Source organism: Pteropus alecto, unplaced genomic scaffold (assembly GCF_000325575.1).
Source record: "Pteropus alecto unplaced genomic scaffold, ASM32557v1 scaffold279, whole genome shotgun sequence".
Classification (NCBI taxonomy): domain Eukaryota; kingdom Metazoa; phylum Chordata; class Mammalia; order Chiroptera; family Pteropodidae; genus Pteropus; species Pteropus alecto.
In genome coordinates this window covers 1481067-1503119 of record NW_006443262.1, presented here as the reverse complement: position 1 = coordinate 1503119, position 22053 = coordinate 1481067, and the positions used below count along the sequence as shown (strand labels likewise).

The 22053-nt window shown below is 37.2% G+C and overlaps 1 protein-coding gene and 1 pseudogene across 1 annotated transcript in view; one reads left to right on the top strand and one right to left on the bottom strand.

The window, feature by feature from the left end:
- Positions 1 to 326: 326 nt before the first annotated feature.
- LOC102883867 lies at positions 327 to 4705 on the bottom strand (annotated as a pseudogene).
- A 368-nt stretch (positions 4706 to 5073) lies between these two features.
- FMN2 (formin 2) overlaps positions 5074 to 22053 on the top strand; it is a 259754-nt gene continuing 242774 nt past the window's right edge. Inside the window, exons 1-3 of the mRNA XM_006924128.3 lie at positions 5074 to 5079; positions 5234 to 6960; positions 8526 to 8670. Coding sequence (XP_006924190.1) covers positions 5074 to 5079; positions 5234 to 6960; positions 8526 to 8670 — 1878 coding nt within the window. The remainder of the gene's footprint in view (positions 5080 to 5233; positions 6961 to 8525; positions 8671 to 22053) is intronic.

Here is a 22053-nt window from a genome sequence, read left to right as displayed (position 1 = left end):
TCATATATCATGATATCATATACTTTTGTCAGAAAATTTACATTGAAGAATATTAACACTTGACTCATTTTAATTCTAACAATTTATTTTTGTTTACCATTATGATAAACTTTTAGAAATAAGGCGATGTAGTTTAATTTTTAATATTTTAATATTATGTTTTGGGGAAAAATAATTTTCCCTCACAATTTTAGAAACTTTTATTTGCATTTGTTTTATGCTGAATTTATCCCTAGGCCATAAGTTTTTGTTTCTTCATTTTCTTTTGGGAAATCTTTTTCTTCTGTTCAATCTCCTCTTCAGGTTTAGAAACAATCTGCCCTTTTTCAGTGAGGATCATCTCGGTGTGGCAGGGGGAGCTCGGGTAGGGTTAGCCTGTACGTCCAGCTGTGCACACTGGGGGCTTTGTTCATCTGGGTGTGCTCAGTGACCAGAGACTCCATGTCTAAACCTTTAAGTTCAGCATTATTCTGCATTTTCAAACATATGCAGCAGAAGTTCAGCATTAATTTTGGGCCATTGATCCTGTGTCCAGCGCCCCTGTCTGGCTTTGGCACACTCACCAGTTCCACCATCATAATAGAGGAATGGCATGCATTGCTTCTCTAAGGTGACATCTTTCAGATACTTGGTGGCTTTTCCCACGTGCATACCCGTTTGGCCTAGGCAGTTTCATGAGTGTTCATAAAGCAAACTTGAATATTTGAGCCTCTTGATTTGCATGATGTTGGTGAGTTTTCTGGGTCAAGTAAATTGCAAACCATTTTCAGAGATCACGTCAAGCTGCTTACAGAAAGAACCTTTTATTCCTCCACAATTTATTTTGAAATATTAGTACGTGGTCATATCAGTCACTCTTTGTTGAAGAAACCAGAAACCGTCTAAGTATAATAAATCAAAGAGTTTACTATATAAAGTTAGTTTTATATAGTAAAACTATAATTAGTTTACTATGTAAAATTATTTTACGTGGTAAGTTTAGAAGGTTTGAAAGATCTGCTTCTAGGTGGAAACCTTTCAAAGGAATCATCTACAATTGGTCTGCTAGGGAAGCTAAAGCCATTGGATGTTGGAGAGTGAACACTGGAATGTTGTTTTGAGCAGCTTCAAGTTAGCAGATCTTGATTGCTCACAGAATAGTCAAGGCACACAGGAGTGTGCTTTCTACTTTTTAAATCTCTGTTCAACTGTTTTCTACTTTTTAAATCTCTGTTCAACTGTATCTAATTGGATTAACCTAGCTGCAAGGGTGTCTATAAATGTAGTTTTTCTTCCCACTTCTATACATAGAAGGAGAGGCAGCTGGAGGCTGGGAGAGCCAATCTAAAGTAACTGCCAAATTGTCTCAAGTTGATTCCATTTAAAAAGTCTTTTTCTGGTACTAGTTATGTGTAATAGGATGCTCTTTTATATATTTTTTTCCTACCAGCTGTGCAAATGATAGAAAGGATAAAAATCCCAGGAATCTTCCCAATCACTGGTACCATAACTTCAGCGATCATTGGCTTTGAGAGTTGTGTTGGGCTGGTTGGCCTGGAAATGTGGGGGCCTGAACCCATGTAGGAAGTGGTATAATAAATGCTCTTGTGCTGGGTTGTTGTGATTTAGGATTAATTTCTCCTCCTCCTCTTTCTCTGCTTTCTTCATGTCTTTTACTTTTTATACTGTTTTTATTATATTCAAATCTATGATGAAAAAGAGCTGGCCTAGGTAATAACATTTAGAAACTGAGTTTTGGAAAACTTCCAGAATTTACTTCTTGCATGCCTTTCACCAACTAATCTTTTTATATGATCGTTATATAAATGGGAAAATGAGAGCCCTACTTATATACTAGGATTATTTAAAAAAAAAAATACTTATTAATGCTTAAGGGTCACTTTTAAGGTTATGCTGGAAAAATGAAAATAATTTATACAGTTTAATAATTAAAAGTAAGGAAGAAATACTGAATAGTTAAACTTTTTATTAACATCAGTTTGGGCCTAGATTTTGGCTTCTGGCTTATTCTCATACTTATTAACATCATAATTGGAGAGGAATTAAGTACAGTGGCCAAACAAGATATTGTTTATTACAGCTATTGTACTATGGATTATTTAGAAAATATATGGCACAATTTCCCAAAATATGCATTGTAATGCTTTGTGTAGACATTGGTGAAAAATAGTGATTTAAAGTATTTATATTTGTATATATATTAATACCTATATTTACATATAAATAAAAAGTGCCTCTCAAAATTTTGCCTATTTAAAGTGTGTTACATTTCTTTATTAGTTGAAAAGTAGTTTTCAGTTTCTTTCCATAGTTATGGCTACTTGGTATTTTTTTTTTTTTGATATGATATATGAAAGCAATAAATACTATTTATGACTTCTTTAAATTTACATAGTACTCCAACATATTAATATCCTGTGAACTGCAAAAAACCAAATTCATTTACAGCAGTATTACTGGTCATCAAAATGGAGGGGAAAGGAAACTACAGTTGTGAGAATGTGCAGACGCTCCCACGAAGGCATCGTTGACCCAGATGACCGGGTAGTATCTGTCCCCTCAAACACCTCACTACTCTGGAACGCCCATTGTGATGAGCATGTGTCAGCTCAGAGGGTTTCCTAAGTTCTCACATGTTTCTCGTTTTCTGATCCGTCCGGTGAACGGGCAGCAGGAAGCTGGTCAAAGACATTGCGCCCTCCCTCCCCGTCTGACCAGAACTTGGAGCAGCCACATCCACCACTGGGCCACTGGGCCCTGGCTTCCCTCCTTGGAAGCAGCCAGCTGGGAATGAATGACTTCAGCAAGAGCCAGTGCTGGCGGCAGCCCTATACTGGGGACAACTTCCTCAGTCATATATGTACCTTCTCCATAGGTCAGTCCCCCAACAACGGAAGTTCCCATGGCTGGAGCCAGTGCAGGGTCAGGTGCATCAATATCAAAACTCATATGGATTGGCCTCCGAATTTCGCCAGTCAGCAGGTGAAATGTCCGTGCCATGATCTTCTGGATACCAAGTTGATCTCTGCCTCTCACGGAAAAATACTGGATATCGTAATTCTTTAAAATAAAAGAATTACAGGGCGGTGGGGGGTGGGGTTTTTGGGCAGGCCGGTCCACATGTCTTAGACCAATATACATGATACTTGGGGAAGAGATACAAGGTTTTATCCAGGAAAATCCTGGGAGCTGTGGTACCTTGTCCCGTAGTTCTGTAGGAGAAATGAAACTGGCTGTGCATGGAGATTGCCGGATGAAGTGGTGAGGGGCGTACTGATGTCACGTGGGCATCGACCCAGATCACACAGAGGTCTGGGCAGTGCTGGGCATGGCCATCAATGATATCAGTTGCCAGACTGTAGTCTCCTGCCACTGCAACAAAGTGTGGCCACCTGACACTGCTCTGCTAACCACCTCAGCCAGTTCCGGGTTGGCAAGGCACACAGAGCAAAGATTCACTGTCAGGCTTTAGAGGTCATCTTTGGGGGCTGGGGTGAAACTCAAGTCTCCAGAGTCTTAGGCGGCAGTCCAAATTGGAGAGCCTTTCCGGTTTCATCAAGCCAGCAGGACTGTATTCCACTCCTTTTCTTTTCTGTCCCTGTGAGACTGGGATTCTGGTCACAGTCACAGAGTGGACAGACTTTCTCAAGATGAAATTCACTTGCATCTGGAGGAGATGCAAGAGGCTGCATCTCAGGGATATACTGGGCAGAGCGGACGTCGCCAAGGTAGAGGCTGCTCCGTTGGGCTTGCCCCCTTAGGTGTACTTGATATTTTTTGATTACAGGGAAATCAAGCACCTTGTATAAGGCTATGTCTCTAAAGTTTCAAGTTCTCTTCTCTCAACAAGCATCATAATTACCTTTAGAGAGTTAAATATTTCATTAAAAGGTAGAGTTTACAGGGAAGAAGTAGCAGGAGTTAGGATCAAGGCTATTAAGTTTATACCTTTTCTATCCCCATGGAAAAAAAATGTAAATCTGAAGATTTTTTACAAATATACCTATAGCATCAAAAATGCTTCATTCGTAGTAAATACTCATTTTTGTCTCATTCATCTGCCGTTTTTCCACTGCAAATGCATTAGATATTTATTTTGGATTTAATGAGAGTAAAGAAAAAGTTTTTTATTTTGTGTAGACTTTTCTTGGATCCAGAGTTTAACCTTGAGCAAGCAGGATAAGCACTTAGTTTTATACGTGATATCATCTTCATATTACCTTTTAATTATTCTTCCATAATTATTCTTGCCTGTGTGCGGAAGACAGTCGATGTGTACTCCTGTGGATTATGGCGCTGTTGGGATTATTTTTGAAAAGACCTGAGATGCCCTGGAGAAATAGTTCTCAGCATGAGAACTCTCTTACTCTACCTTTCATTCCAGCCTTGAGAGCAAATCCAAGACTGTGTGAGCAGCTGTCTGACAGTACAGCTTCATGCAGCTGGGGTTTGCCCTCCCTTCTCTTCTACCTTCTACTATTCCTTTTTTTCCTCCTTTTTCTTTTTCCATTCCTTCTTTTTCTCTTTTCTTTTTACTTATCTGTTATCCATATTTAATTTACCCACAGGTCTTTTCCCCTTTTTTTCTACCGAAGTATTTTTTTCCTCAAAAGATTCACAGTTGACTGTACATATGACTTGTGAAAGGAGGACCCCATTTAGATATGAGGGTGACCTGTACATTGGCACAATTGTTACCAGCCATCTCTATAAATTGTGGAGAGCATAAGGTATCACTTTCTTAAATGCCTTGAGTAAAATATTAAAATTATAGTAAACACGATATGTGGTCTGACACATGTGCATGAAATATATGCTCATGCCCATATGAATGTTAAAAATATTTCACATAATCTTATTGGAGACTCTTTCAGTGAGTACCTTTAAAATATAGGATTTAAAATGTCTCTAGGGAACATCCCACTAGCAAATGTTACTAGGTGGGAAAGAAGCCTACTTGGAGGGTATCCTGAGTGAGAAAATTCTGAGGACTTTCTTTCCTCAGTGCTCTACTTGTCTTCAGTGATATCGTTTAAAAAATTAGATAAACAAAGGCGTTAGGATTTTATGGTAATGAGTGTAAACCACTTTGAAATCTGAGGGTGGAGGAGTCTTTCTGAAAGTATTATAACAAACTAATCTATTTTGTTTAATTTTGTAAGTCTTTTTTAAATATATATTTGAAGGGTTTCTTATTTTATATTTAACTATATCTGTCTTTGTTGCCCTTTAGGAGGCTGTAGACATGAAGTTTGAGGGACAGGCAACTGTAATTCAGCAGCTGGAACAGACCATTGAGGATCTGAGGACCAAAATAGCTGAACTAGAGAAGCAGTACCCGGCTGCGGACATGGACGTGGCCAGCGGCCGTCACGGGGTTCAGAATGGAGTGACCCCCTCAGAAGATGTCTGTCTCGAAGCTCTCAGGTTAGAAGAGGATGTAAGGCATCAAAGGATTTTACAGGCAAAATCAATCCAGACGTCCCCAATGGAAGAGGGCAAGGTACTGACGCCGCCTTCTGGTGATGCATTGCCGGAGGGTCCCTCGCGCCCGCCCGCGGCTGAAAGTGGAGACCCATCTGTGCTAGCCTCACCTTCTGGGCTTCAGACAAAATTCTGTTCAGAGATTTCTTTGATTGTGACTCCAAGGCAAATATCAGTACAGCTCGACGCACATCAGTCCATTCAGCCTCCGCCATCTCTATCCCTTCCATGGTCCGATAGTCAAGGCCAGGTCAGGCCACAGCCTTACCATCCTTCTCTTCAGACTGAGTTTGAAACCAGCCGTGAACACTCTGTTTTATCTTCCTTTGAAAACAGCTGTAACATCCCACCCCCACCACCTCTGCCTTGCAGAGAGGCTTCCAGTCCCATGCCTCGCCTGGGCGCGGTGGCTCCCGCCCCTCCCCCCGTCCCTGGCAGGACAGGGCCTTCTCTGCTCAGTACAGCAACCCCCCAACCTCTCTCTGTGCCTGGTACAGAAATGCTGCCATCCCCTCCCGCACCTTTGCCTGGAGTGGGAATACCCTCTCCCCCACCTTTGCCTGGAGTGGGAATACCCCCTCCTCCACCTTTGCCTGGTGAGGGAATATCCCCTCCCCCACCTTTGCCTGGAGTGGGAATACCCCCTCCCCCACCTTTGCCAGGTGAGGGAATACCCCCTCCCCCTCCTCTTCCCGGAGTGGGCATACCTCCTCCCCCGCCTCTTCCCGGAATGGGAATACCTTTCCCTCCACCTCTTCCTGGAGTGGGAATACCCCCTCCCCCACCTTTGCCTGGTGAGAGAATACCTCCTCCCCCTCCTCTGCCTGGAGCGGGCATACCTCCTCCCCCTTCTCTTCCTAGAATGGGAATACCCCCTCCTCCTCCTCTGCCTGGAGCAGGCATACCTCCTCCCCCCACTCTGCCCGGAGTGGTAATACCCCCTCCCCCACCTTTGCCTGGTGAAGGAATACCTCCTCCCCCTCCTCTTCCTGGAGTAGGAATACCTCCTCCCCCCACTCTTCCTGGAATGGGAATACCCCCTCCCCCACCTTTGCCTGGTGAGGGAATACCCCCTCCCCCTCCTCTGCCTGGAGCGGGCATACCTCCTCCACCCCCTCTTCTCGGTGCAGGCATACCTCCTCCCCCACCTCTGCCCGGAGCTGGGATCCCCCCACCTCCTCCTTTGCCAGGTATGGGTATTCCACCTGCTCCCGCTCCTCCTCCCTGTCCTGGAACAGGCATCACCTCACCCCAACCACCTACTCTGCTTCCTGGATCTGGCCCTCTACCCACCCCACAAGTTGGGAGTAGCACTTTACCAATATCACAGATGTGTGGATTTCTTCCCCCTCCATTACCAACTGGCTGGTTTGGATTAGGGACGAGCCAGGACAAAGGGATTAGGAAGCAGCCAATAGAGCCTTGTCGGCCAATGAAGCCTCTGTACTGGACGAGAATTCAACTGCACAGCAAAAGGTAACGTGAATGTGAGGTCGTCAATCTGAAGGAAGCATTTTCCTTTAAAACTCTTGGGAAAAATTACAATTTGATGTATTTTTAAGTATTGCTCTGAAATTTATCTTTAGATTTTAAATCAAAATTTAGTGAAACACTCTTGTTATTTAAAAGTTTAGACTTTTCTCTGGAATTATCAAAAGGATAAAACAAATGATATTACGTATCAGTGTATAACATGTACAGGTTTCTGTAAAGTTATTGATTGATCTTTTAAAGATAGAGGGATATATTTTTCTTAGTGTACATGCCCTGATACCTAGTTGCAGAACTTCACTTTGACAAATGTGAATCAGATCCTTAGACAGACTAACTGCGGAGGATGTTTGCTTCCTTTTGAAGGCACAGCCTTCTTTTACCATTCCATTCTGTTTGCAGTAGTCTTTCTCTTCAGAAATGTGCTACACAAAAATACACATATCCACACCCTATGTGTGAAATAATTTAGCTTTGAGAATTTCATGGCACTTACATAGAATATTGATGATATAGTATGCAGTTATATCATAGCTGGAAATGATACTTATTAACGAATACTTGCCCCCAGGTATGCTGGTAGCATGTCACTTATCCACACATAACATGTAGCTGTGCTCCCTTATCCCTGGGACAGTGCAGTGATGCTCGGCTGTGCTGGTAGGAGAAAAAACATGCGCTTTAAACTTTAGTGGCCTTCCTTGTTCTAACTTTTGACGATACTTTGAATTTTGTCTAGCTGATGTGGCGTGCATTTAGAAACAGGATATTTACCGGGCTCGTTCTTATCTTATTTTTTTTTTCTCTTCACTGAATTATATTAGGGGAAACAATCTATGCATTTTGATTACTTCAAACTTTATAGCTCATTCTCTTTATAGTTATCATGTCATATATATATGTTTGATGCATCATTTTAAACCATGCCCCAAACTCATTTTTTTCCAGATATATTAAGAGTTTTGTTTGTTTGTTTTTCTTTTTAAAAAATAGATCTACCCTTTTTAGGTGGTAGTACATGCATCTAGTTTTTACGAAGTCAGATAATAATTAGGTGATGGGAAGTGAGAGGGAGATGGAGGATGCTGCCTTGGGTCATAAAATGATTTATTTTTTAACCCACGAATAATCTACAAAGCTGATGAATCAAGTTGGGATTGTATATGAAAACGTTTCCTACCTTTATTGCCTATACTGAGAGGAGTTTTTCTTTTATGTTTTTATACACAGATTTGATAACTGAGAATTCCTGGAAATTATATCTAGGCAAAGGTTTCCTTCTATATTAATAGTATTTTAACTTTCTTATCAGGTCAATAAAACAAATGGTAGTCTTCAATAAGAGTATTCTTTCCCTTTTCCTGTCTTCCCGCCCGTTCGCCTCTTTTCATTCCTTCCTTCCTTCGATGTGTCATTCCTTCCTGACTTTTCATCCTTGTTTTCTCTTCTGCCTTTCTCTTTTTTCCCTTCTTCCTTTATGTTTACGCTAACCATGATATCTTGTAGTTTGGTTCGATGGTTCTTTCATTTGGTGTTTTGCTTAACTTTAGAGACTCCAGTGCTTTACTTATTTGGGAAAAAATTGAAGAACCATCTATAGATTGTCATGAATTTGAGGAATTATTTTCCAAAACTGCTGTAAAGGAGAGGAAGAAACCTATTTCTGACACCATCACAAAGACCAAGGCTAAACAAGTGAGTACTTGTGTATTTTCTAAAATTGGACAGTGTTTCTGGCATAAGTGTGAACTTTCATTAGAAAAAAACTTTGAAATCATTTTCTGGGCTGTGGAACCTCCACCCTCCCTGAGCAGTATTAGAGATTAGAATCTGAGGACATGTGGTTAAGTGAAACTGTCCCAAATAGAACAGGAAACAGTCCTCACCAAGTGAAAATGTCCTCACTATTTTATTTGTGGCCTTCGGATACATACTTCCAAAATTTCAACCATTGCTTGATTCCAGAATTAGTTGTTTAGAAATTTGTTGTCACTTGATTGAAATCTGTCTGAGAAGCAGTATTATGGGTGGGAATAAAGGTAAGAGTGAGCAAAGAAAAACAAGAAATCCAGTCCTTAGTAACTAGCCGATGGTGCACTTGGCATTTCATTGCATTGTAGCACTCTATACGTGGCATGTGGAAGAGGGTCTTGTATCCAGTTCCAACATCTCCATTCTGTGTTGGGTCTTTTGATCTATCCTGTGATACCTGAGTCATAGGAAGAAAGAACTCTGCATTTAGAGAAAAAAACATTCCCAAGCAGCATTTTTCAACCAGTCTACTTGATCATGAAGTGATATTGTTGTAAATTTCCCAGGTGTTGTTCAGGAAAGTGTAGTAAAACCTACAATAATAAGCCCCAGATAGAAGGTATTGCTATTGGTGCCCATCTTTACCCTGAAATAGGGAGTGGCTACATTTCTTAACTTTTGCAGAAGGGTAAGGGGAATGTGGAGGCAAGAGAATGGCAAACAGCTGCCTTTTAGAGTCAGAGAAAGAAGAAGACCCCCGATTTCTCCTGGCCCAGCCTCTCCAGGTGGGTGGTACCTAATGAGGTGACCTGGAAGTTGTAGCTAGTGTAGGACCCAGAGTTGTTCCCATTGATATTTATTTCAGAGTAGATAGCTCTCACCAGATAGACACTGCCAAATACAGCCAGGAAGGGATGGATTTGAGTGGACAGCTAAGACCCCTGGAACTTCTGGCCGAGTGGGTGGGCAGGCTCACCTCAGTCATTTCTATTAAAATGATAATGATGCAAACTCAACAATTATGTAGTTGAATTTTTCAGAACCACTTATTGCATTACAGCTGGTTGCTGGTGACCTTAGGTCAGTGACTGTGGTAAATTAGCACCTGGCACATTGTAGGCACTGAATAAATATTTGTTTAACAAATAAAACAGCTGACCAGGGGAGGACTTTATAAAGATCAGTGACTGTGCGCAGTAATAATTAAAAACCAGAAAATCATTCATCTCGTAATAATCAGTTCGGCCAAGGTGGCACAGTGTTAAGAGGTATTAAGTTAAGTGGAAAACCACATTTTTTCTGGCAGAGTAAATATTTTAAAAATCTTTCCACCATATATTTGCATACAGCATACTTAGGCTGAGTGATTCTCTCTCTTCTCATGGGTTGTGTCAGAGATGGAAAAGCTGTCTGGGCAAAGAGTATGGGTAGAGAGTACAGACATTGAGGAGAGTAAGGCAGCCTGGATTGTCACTTGATGAATGGGCAGATGTGACATGGGGTATCTCTTGTCCAGGAACAAAATGCTCAGGAAAGCAAACCGTGCCCTCCCATCACCATTTTTTTTTTTTCCTGTGAAATGAACACAAATAAGGCAAATGCCTCCCATGTTATTTTCTAAAATTGGACAGTGTTTCTGGCATAAGTGTGAACTTTCATTAGAAAAAAACTTTGAAATCATTTTCTGGGCTGTGGAACCTCCACCCTCCCTGAGCAGTATTAGAGATTAGAATCTGAGGACATGTGGTTAAGTGAAACTGTCCCAAATAGAACAGGAAACAGTCCTCACCAAGTGAAAATGTCCTCACTATTTTATTTGTGGCCTTCGGATACATACTTCCAAAATTTCAACCATTGCTTGATTCCAGAATTAGTTGTTTAGAAATTTGTTGTCACTTGATTGAAATCTGTCTGAGAAGCAGTATTATGGGTGGGAATAAAGGTAAGAGTGAGCAAAGAAAAACAAGAAATCCAGTCCTTAGTAACTAGCCGATGGTGCACTTGGCATTTCATTGCATTGTAGCACTCTATACGTGGCATGTGGAAGAGGGTCTTGTATCCAGTTCCAACATCTCCATTCTGTGTTGGGTCTTTTGATCTATCCTGTGATACCTGAGTCATAGGAAGAAAGAACTCTGCATTTAGAGAAAAAAACATTCCCAAGCAGCATTTTTCAACCAGTCTACTTGATCATGAAGTGATATTGTTGTAAATTTCCCAGGTGTTGTTCAGGAAAGTGTAGTAAAACCTACAATAATAAGCCCCAGATAGAAGGTATTGCTATTGGTGCCCATCTTTACCCTGAAATAGGGAGTGGCTACATTTCTTAACTTTTGCAGAAGGGTAAGGGGAATGTGGAGGCAAGAGAATGGCAAACAGCTGCCTTTTAGAGTCAGAGAAAGAAGAAGACCCCCGATTTCTCCTGGCCCAGCCTCTCCAGGTGGGTGGTACCTAATGAGGTGACCTGGAAGTTGTAGCTAGTGTAGGACCCAGAGTTGTTCCCATTGATATTTATTTCAGAGTAGATAGCTCTCACCAGATAGACACTGCCAAATACAGCCAGGAAGGGATGGATTTGAGTGGACAGCTAAGACCCCTGGAACTTCTGGCCGAGTGGGTGGGCAGGCTCACCTCAGTCATTTCTATTAAAATGATAATGATGCAAACTCAACAATTATGTAGTTGAATTTTTCAGAACCACTTATTGCATTACAGCTGGTTGCTGGTGACCTTAGGTCAGTGACTGTGGTAAATTAGCACCTGGCACATTGTAGGCACTGAATAAATATTTGTTTAACAAATAAAACAGCTGACCAGGGGAGGACTTTATAAAGATCAGTGACTGTGCGCAGTAATAATTAAAAACCAGAAAATCATTCATCTCGTAATAATCAGTTCGGCCAAGGTGGCACAGTGTTAAGAGGTATTAAGTTAAGTGGAAAACCACATTTTTTCTGGCAGAGTAAATATTTTAAAAATCTTTCCACCATATATTTGCATACAGCATACTTAGGCTGAGTGATTCTCTCTCTTCTCATGGGTTGTGTCAGAGATGGAAAAGCTGTCTGGGCAAAGAGTATGGGTAGAGAGTACAGACATTGAGGAGAGTAAGGCAGCCTGGATTGTCACTTGATGAATGGGCAGATGTGACATGGGGTATCTCTTGTCCAGGAACAAAATGCTCAGGAAAGCAAACCGTGCCCTCCCATCACCATTTTTTTTTTTTCCTGTGAAATGAACACAAATAAGGCAAATGCCTCGCATGTTGCTTGAGGATATAGGATTTTATGATTTATTTGCTATAGAATTCAGATTTTAGCTTACTGAAATAAAATAATGTGTAACTCAGCAAAATTTCAAATTCAGCTAGTTGGCATGAGATGGCTTCTTTGCATCTGTCTTCAACATCCTCCAAACACAACCGCCTCACTCTGTCATTAAGACATTTCATAAACAGATGTTTCATAAACTGTGGATAAGGGACTTTGCCAATGTCATAATTTGCACTTATTGATAGTGATGCTACTGTTTACCTTCAGCTTCAAACTATTTATGGAACAGTCTCCCTCATGCCTCCTGATAAGCTCATTCAGTATCTTCTTGGCCCAGGTTTTGGTACTGAGCTCTGCATTTCAGGTCTGTTTTTGGAGGGATAAAGTATTTTTTTTTTCCTGTGTGTTGAAGAGAGAAAAATCTGCTGCTAAGTGATATACTGCTGAAGAAACCTAGTTTCATTTAATTTCACTGCATTTGGAAGAAAAATCAATCCATTCCATTTACTTGAAATATCTAAAATTTTGCTTAAGGAAAATGTATTTCAGGATGCATGCAAATCATTCCCCTTTTTATGGGAAATGCAGACTGATTGTATGTACAGACGTTTTTGGTACCTCATGATTCATTTTCAGTGAAATTAATAGCCTTCAATGCTATGGCTTATGTTTATAAAGGTATTTTAAGCAATTCTTATATACAATAGAGGCTGGAAGTTCTGTTTTTCTTCAAATATCTAAAAATAGCCCCCCAATTTTTTTTTGTGATCTGTCTTCTTGAAAGTAAGACTTTACTCAAATGCACTGGTATTTAATGAGGTGCCTGTGCTGTTTTTACTCTTTCGGAAAAAAGACATTTTCAGTGTGATAATAGAAGATTCCTTAGCTGCACACATTGCTGTTTGGCATAAAGAGAAAGAGGGTTATTCTGTGAACATCTAGACTAGTACTGTTGATGAATATCTTGTGTTTCTAAATCTTTTTTCCTATAAGGAGTCTATCACAAAGCATTGCAATTTTTTTCATGGAACATATATTTAATTTCTGTGATGACGTCTTAGTTTATCTTTTTTTTATTTTGCATTGAGATTATCTGAGAAGGTATGTGAGTTTATCTGAGGATGGTTTGACATAGTTCTCCTTGACCAAATGAGTGTGACATTTATATGTCAGAATTAAATGTCAACCTGCTAACTTAGCAACAACCCCGTCTCTTAATGAATCAAGAAAAAAAATAGAAAATCTTATTTCCTAAGAGGTCCATGTTTACACATTGACACCCCTACAGACTTACCCATTTTTAAGGAATGCTCTAGAGCTAGTAAACATTTAGTCCAATGTCCTCTCTGTTGCCAGGGTAATTCAGTGATGTTGATGAAGATCCTGTCACCTCAAATAAAGATTAAGTTTAACCCCAGTAGGAGGAGCAGCAGCAGCAATACTACTAATAATAGTGATGATTATTATTATCACTATATAAACTCTTTGACAGAGTTTATAATGTAATAGTGACAACAACAACAATAGTAATAAATATGGAAACCACAGGCATATCGTGCTTTATTTATCAGGTGACACTCATTCTCTTCGACACTCCACTGACATTCACCGACTTAATCTACACAATCCTGTGAGGTAGACATCATTGTCCCTAGTCTGTAGTACAGGAAACTGAAGTGTAGAGGGATTATGTAATGCTCCTAGACTGGCAGGGGACAGAGCTTGGGTGGGGTTTCAGGTATACGATATGCCGATTTGACATTTGTTTACCTTACCACGTGATCACCACACTAAGTCTAGAAATCAGCTTTCACCATGCAAAGTTGCCACATGATTATTGACTGTATTTTCCTTCATCTTTTTTACCCACTCTGTAACAACCCTCCCATCCGGGACCGTTGGTTTGACCTCTGTTTCCGTGACTCTGTTTTTGTTTTGTTTGGTTCATTTATTCTGTTTTGTTTTATTTTTTATTTTTTTGATTCCACATTATAAGTGAAATCTTATGGTATTTCTCTTTCTCTGTCTGAATTATTTCACTTAGTGTAATACCGTCTAAGTCCATGGCAAGATTCTTTTTCTTGATCAGTAATATTCCATTATATGCATATATGCCACATCTTTACCCATTCCTCTATCTATGGACACCTATGTTGCTTCCATATCTTGACTATTGTAAATAGTGCTGCAGTGAATAGAGGGGTGCATATATCTTTTTGAATTAGAGTTTTTGTTTTCTTTGGATAAATACTGAGAGATGAAATTGCTGGGTCATATGGTAGTTCTATTTTGCAGTTTTTTGAAGAATCTTTGTACTGTTTTCTGTAGCGCTGCACCAATTTACACTCCCATCGACAGTGCACAAGAGTTCCCTTTTCTCTACGTCCTCACCAACACTTATTTGTTGATTTTTTTTATGATAGCCATTCTAACAGATGTGAGGTAGGATATTATTGTGGTTTTAATCATCACTGATGATTAGTGATGCTGAGCATCTTTTAATGTCTGTTGGTCATCTGTGTGTCTTCTTTGGAGAAATGTTTATGTCTTCTGCCATTTTTTGATCAGATAATTTATTTTTTGTTCAGATCATTTATTTTTTGTTATTGAGTTGTATGAGTTCCTTCTATATTTTGGATATTAACCCCTTATCAAATATATAATTTGCAAATACATTCTCTCATTCAGTACATTATCCTCTCGTTTTGTTGATGGTCTCTTTTGGTATGCAGAAGCTTTTCAGTTTGATGTAGTCTCATTAATTTATTTTTGCTTTTGTTTCCCTTGCTGAGGATACATGTTCAAAAAGGTATTACTAAGACCGATGTCAAAGAGTTTACTACCTCTATTTTCTTCTAGTTTTTTATGGTTTCAGGTCTTACATTTGAATCTTTAATCCATTTTGAGTTTATTTTTGTATATGGTGTAAAAGAGTGGTCGAGTTTCATTTTTTTTTTTTTTTGCCTGCATCTGTCCAGTACTCTCAACACCACTTATTGAAGAAACTGTCACTTTTCTATTGTATATTATTGTTTTCTTTGCTTTAGATTAATTGACCATATACATGAGGATTTATTTCTGGGCTCTCTATTCTGTTCCATTGATCTATGTGTATATTTTTGTGCCATACCATACTGTTTTGAATATTATAGCTTTGTGATATAGTCTAAAATCCAGAAGCCTGGTATGTCCACCTTTTTTCTTCTTTCTCAAGATTGCTTTGGTTATTCAGGGTCTTTTATGGTTCTATGTAAATTTTAGGATTATTTCTTCTGGTTCTGTGAACATTGCCATTGATATTTTGATAAGGATTGCATTGAATCTGTAGATTGTTTTGGGTAGTATGGACATTTTAACAATATTAATCCTAATCTGTGAGCATGGTATATCTTTCTAAAATTTCTCTTCAATTTTTTCTCTTCAGTGTCTTATTGTTTTCAGAGTACAGGTGTTTTACATTCTTGGTTAAATTTGTTTCGAGATATTTTATTCTTTTTGATGCTTTTGTAAATGTTTTTTTTTGTTGTTGTTTGTTGTTTTTTTTGTTGTTGTTAATTTCTCCTTCTGATCATTATCAGTGTATAGAAGTGTGACAAATTTCTGTGTATTAATTTGGTATCGTGCTACTTTACTGAATTTATTTATTTTAATTTTTTTTTTTTTTTTGGTGAAGTCTTTAGGGTTCTCTGTCATGTTATCTGCATATTCTGACAGTTTTAGCTCTTCATTTCTAATATGGATGTCTTTTATTTCTTTATTGTGTCTGATTGCTGTGGCTAGGTCTAACAATATTATATTGAATAATAGTGATGAGAGTCAGCATCCTTGTCTTGTTCTTGATCTTTCAGCTTTTCCCCATTGAATGTAATGTTAGTTATGGGTTTGTCATACATAGCCATTATTATGTTGGGATAAGTTTCATTTATACCAGTTTGTTGAGACTTTTTATCATAATTGGATGCTGAATTTTATCAAATGCTTCTTCTGCACTTATTGAGAAGATCATATGATTTTTATCCTTGGTTTTGTTGGTGCCATGTATCACATTAAGTGATTTGTGGATATCAAACTAGTCTTGTCTCCTTGGGATAAATCCCAAGGTCTTTAATCTTGGTCTTTAACCCTTTTAATATTTTGTTGAATTCAATTTGTTATTATGTTGTTGAGAATATTTGCACATATGTTCATTAGGGATATTATTTTGTAATTTTTTTTTTTTTATTATTTTGTAATGTCTTGTCTGGTTTTAGTATCAGGATATTGTTGACTTCAGAGAACTCTTTTGGAAGTGTTCCTTCTTCTCGAATTTTAAAAATATAGTTTAAGAAAGATAGATATTAATTCTTCTTTCAATGATTGTTAGAATTCACTTCTGAAGCTATATGGTCCTGGACTTCTGTTTGTTGGGAATTTTTTGATTATTGCTTTGATTTCGCTGCTAGTAATCAATCTGTTCATATTCTCTGCTTCTTTTAGGTTTAGACTTGGAAGGTTATCTGCTTCTAGAAATTTATTTATTTCTTCCAGGTTGTCCAATTTATTGGCATATGATTATTCATAGTATTCTTTAGTGATTCTTTGTATTTCTGCAGTGTCAGTGGTGACCTCTCCTTTTTCATTTCTGACTTTATTTGGCCTTGTTGCGCCCCTCTCTCTCTCTCTCTCTCTCTCTCTCTCTCTCTCTCTCTCTCTCTCTCTCTCTCATCTGGCATTTTGTTTATTCTTTCAAAGAACCAGCTCTTGGTTTCATTGACCTTTTCCATTTTTTTTTTTAAACCTTAGTCTCTATTTTGTTTATTTTTTTTCTGACCGTTAGTGTATCTTTCCTTCTACTTTGGGTTCTGTTTGTTGTATTTTTTTCTAATTCCTTTGGTGCAAATTTAGAATGTTTACTTTAGATATTTTTGTGGCCTAGGGTAGGTCTGTATAGCTATGAACTTCTCTCTTAGAGCTGTTTTTATTGTATCACATAAATTTTGAGGAGTTTTTTTTTTTTTCATTTTCATTTGTCTCAAGGTATTTTGGATTTCCTGTTTAATTTCCTTTTTAATGCATTGATTGTTTAGTGCTATATCATTTAATCTCCATGTGTTTGATTTTTTCCAGTTTTCTTCTCATAGTTGATTTTTAGCTTTATACCATTAGTGGCCAGAAAAAAAATACTTGATATAATTTCAGTTTTCTTGAAGTTATTGAGACTCGTTTTGTGGCCTAACATGTGATAATTTGGAGAATGTTCCATGTGCACATTAAAATGCATTTTTGGATGAAATATTTTTTTAAATGTTTATTAAATCGATCTGCTCTAATATGACATTTAAGGCCATTATTTCCTTATTAATTTTCTGTCTGTATGAGCTGCCTAATGATGTTAGAGGGATATTAAAGTCCCTTACTATTATAGTATTGCTGTGAATTTCTCCCTTTATGTCTATTAATATTTACTTTATTTATTTAGGTGCTCCTATGTTTGTTGTATAGATAGTTATAATTGTTATATCTTCTTTTTGGATTGACTCCTTTATCATTATGTAATTTCCTTCTTTGTCTTTTTCTGCGGTCTTTGTTTTAAAGTCTATTTTGTCTGATATAAGTATTCCTACCCCAGCTACAAATATCGCTACTCCAGTTTTCTTTTTGTTTCCATTTGCATAGAATATCTTTGTTCATCTCTTCACTTTCAGTCTATGTGTCTTTTGATCTAAAGTGAGTCTCATGTAGGCAGCATATAGTTGGGTCTTGTTTTTTTTAAATCCATTCAGTAACCCTACATCTTTTTAATAAAGTCTATTTACATTTAAAGTGATTATTTGTAGGTATGCAGGTATTGCCATTATTTTGTTGTTGGTGGTGGTGTTTCATTAGTTCTCTGTTCCTTCTTCTCTTGATCTCTTTCCTTTCAGTTTGCTGGTTTACTTTAGTGTTTTGTTTGGCCATTCTGTTTATTTTGGTATATTTGCATTTCTTTTGGTTTGTGGTTACCATGAGTATCATACATATCTCTATATCTTTAATAGTCTATTTTAAGCTATTAGGCATTTAAATTTAAATACATTCAAAAAGCACTGCATTTTTACTCCCTCTTCCACACTTTGTGCATTTGATGTTATATTTTATATCTTTTTGGTTTTTACATACCCTATTTTTGTAGTTATAGTTAATTTTTCTTCTTGTCTTTTAACTTCTATATTAGCTTTTTAAGCACTTGATTCACTGTGTTAATTCTGTATTTGCCTTTAACTGTGAGACTTTTTTTTTCTTTAATTTTTTTTTTCTGGTTATGGCTTTTTCTGCATAAGAAAGACCTTTTAACGTTTTTTGTGAAGACAGTTTAGTGATGATGAACTTCTTTAGTTTTTGTTTGGGAAACTCTTTATCTGTCCTTTAATTCTGAATTCCAGCCTTGCTGGGTATACTATTCCAGGTCGTAAGTTCCTTTCTTGAGACTTTTAACTATTTCCTACCACTCCCTTCTGGCCTGTAAAGTTGCTGATTGCCTTGTGGTATTTCCCTTGTTTGTGACTTATTTCCTCTTGCTGTCTTCAAAATTGTCTTTTTATCCTTAACCTTTGACATTTTAATTAAAAATATGTCTTGGTGTGGGCTTCTTTGGATTCATCTTGTTTGGAACTCTCTGTGCTTCTGGATCTTGATAATGTTTCCTTTCTCTGACAGTTTTCAGCTATTATTCCTTTAAATATACTCTCTGCCTCTTTCTCTCTCTTCTCCTTATGAGATCCATATAATGAGAATGTTTGTCCTCTGGATAATGTCTCATCGTTCCCTTATACTAACCTATTAAATATATATATATATATATATGTGTGTATATATATGTATACACACATATATATATATATGACTTATAAATTTTAGATTGTTAGCTTTGGAAAGGGCCTTATAGATCATATGATTGCCACTAATTCATTCTTCTGGTGTTGATTCCTTGGTGTATTTTTCATTTCAGTTATTGTATTTGTTATCTTTGATTGATAATTAGTTATATTTTCTAACTCTTTGTTGAAGTGGTCTCTGAGTTCCTCTATTCTACTCTCAAGATTGTTGAGCATTCTTATGATCATATCTTTGAATTCTTTATCAGGCAAAATACTTATCTTTATTTCATTAGGGTTGTTGTTGTCATTCTCATTTGGGGCGTATTATTTTGCCTCCCCATTTTTTTAAGATTACCGTGTTTGTTACTATGAATTAAATGAAATAACTACCTCTCCCAATCTTGAAAAAGTGGTCCTGTGTAGAAGTGGCCTTCGTATAGACTGTGCCGGGAACTTCGGCAGGCCATTTGGAGTCAGGCGGGTATGCTTGATGCCTGGATGCCAGCTTGCTAGAAGGAGCTGGTGCAGGGCTAGACAACCTAGTGGCATGTGCCTATGGTAGCTCCCAGTTGTTTTAGCTGTCCACAAAATAAATACTTCTTCAAAATAATTTGCATTTGTATTAATTTATATATATGCTCAATATTTAAATGACTGTAGTTATGTGAAATTGTATGTGGAGATATTTTTAAAGACTTTTTCATATTCTAACATTTTGATAAGTACATAAAATATGACGCCACCAAACATGACATATTCCCAGTTAAATAAAACTTTATGCAAGTAATGTGAACTTTAGACACATGAGCATCTGTGAACAGTAAAAATGAGGGTCATTTGCTTGCATAGCATATAAATAGTGGTTGGAGGCATACAGCCACTGTGGTTAAATCTCAACAGATGTCAAGTGATGATACTTTTGATTTACTTCATGACAGGAAAAGGAACCATCTTTGTAAAAAATGCCCTACATAAATAATGTCTTGTCACACTTAAAAGGTCTGTAAAGGACCCTTCTATCCACAATGTAAATTTGCACATAGACGTTAACAAGACTGAATAAGAAGAAATCGTGTTGCTTTTTTAAATACATAACTGACATTTATATTACTATTTAATGCAACAAAAATGAATCTCTTCCTAGGTTTTGTCTTTTTTATAAAATTAAAATGCTTTACCCATACAATGGGGGAGAAAAATGATACATGATATTTACATATTTGTTGGGCTTCAGGCTCCAGAAGTATGATTAGGAAAATAGATATTTAAATCTGCTATTTATTATAAGGAGAGGTAATGAAAGGAATTCTTAGAATTCCTGTTTAGTTCAGATGTAATTGTTAAGGAATTAGGACATTTGATATCCTGTTCAGTCTTTCCATTGTGCTTGCTTAAACCTAACCTCTAAAAAGGCTTTTTTGTTTGTTTTATAAAAATTCATAATAACAATGGGAAAAGAAGCATTCATTATTCAAATATTCTCCTAAGGGAGTATACCATGTAATGCCTCTAAGTATTTATACATGAAATCGTAATTGCCATTAAAAGGGTTCTTCCTTCTGTTGGCACATTGGGAAAATGTATGTGCTATGCTTCAAATATTGTTGAATATATAATATATAATATATATTGGCCTGAAAAGGAAAAAGTGGTGTGTATTTTACTTGTGAACTTCTCTACTTTTATTTATGGCAAATATATTTTTTAACTAAAAACATTTTATTATAATCAATAGATATATCAGTGTTCACAGATCGATAGCCTGAGTTGTAAGTAGTAGAAGTCTAGTTTGTTGTATTGGTGTAGCTGGCAAGGGTGAGATTTGGTTATTTTGGAGAGTTCTTTTAGATTGAAGAAAGAATAATGTCTGAAACACCAAATATCTTAAGACAATTTAGATTTATTTTGGGGATACAAAATAAACATTTGTTACTTTGTAACTTTTAATATGACATCTGCTTTTAATAGAATACATTCCAATTGCAAGCCTTAAAAATTTATTTACATAGAAAACCACATCAAAATTCAAAGCTATAATTAGACAAACATAGGTTTTATGGAATCTGGATTTGTTTTAGATGTTAAAAGATTTATTATTTTTTGAAGATTCTATTCCTATAACTATTTGTAGCACATACCCAATCAATTCAAATAATGCAACAATAATAGTCTCTATTTTTAAATGTTTTTTTTTCAGCCAAAGAAATTGTGTTCTAAGTAAGTGGCTAAAAATAAAAACCATAATGACTTAATAAAAAGGAAATATAATCAAGCTAATGATCCTTGACCATGCTAGATTATATCAAGAAAATTATATTTGATTAATTGCACATTGAAATTGCACAGAATTTAATCATGACAGTGAAGTTTCTTTTGGACTTTATATTCATATACTGCTATTAAGATTCCCTTGGACTATATATATAAAAGAAAGGGTATTGATTTTTAATGGCTCCGATGTTCTATTTATCAGGATTCATAGGCATTGAAGAAAGAGTTGTTTGGAAAGTTTATTTAAGATTTATTACCTTATAGTGATTATCTATGAAAACTAAAACATCCTTGCAAAAGTAAGGAAAGATTTTTGGTCATTTATAGAATCCAAATTCTATTCGGAGCAGAGGATGAGAGAGTATTTCCTCAATCCTGGTAATTTGGAGTTGAGTAACTACTTCAGAGACCCCTGGAAAACTAAAGAGAAGGGAAGGGGCATCAATTACTTTCAGGGTTGTATCCCTGTTTTGATCTGATATGAGCAGGGTTTATTCATTTGAGCAGGGGATACTGCAAAAAAAATGAAGGTGCTGTACCAGGTACAGCACAGAGGTTGTCTAAGAGCTAATTTATTATAGAACAACCTGTGACTAATTCTGTCACAGTAAGTACTGTGGGTCATCAGGAGTTGAATAGAACATGTTGGCAGAACTTGGGACAAGGCTGTGTGGAGGAGATGAAACTTGAACTGAGTCTTGAGGAAATTATTTTGTTTAGATATACAGAGAGGATTAAGTGATGAATTTTCAAAATAATGCCGTAGGCAAAGATTATTTTGCATCGTATTCAAAACCATAGTAAATCAGTCAATATTGTAGCAGGATTCTCTAGCATGCAGGAAGCTCTTGTCTGAGAGTTTCAGGAATGTGAATGTAGGTAGGCTGTTGATATTCATTTCCCTTTGCCGAATATTTTTTCTTCTCTAGAAAGTCTAGAAAAGTCTT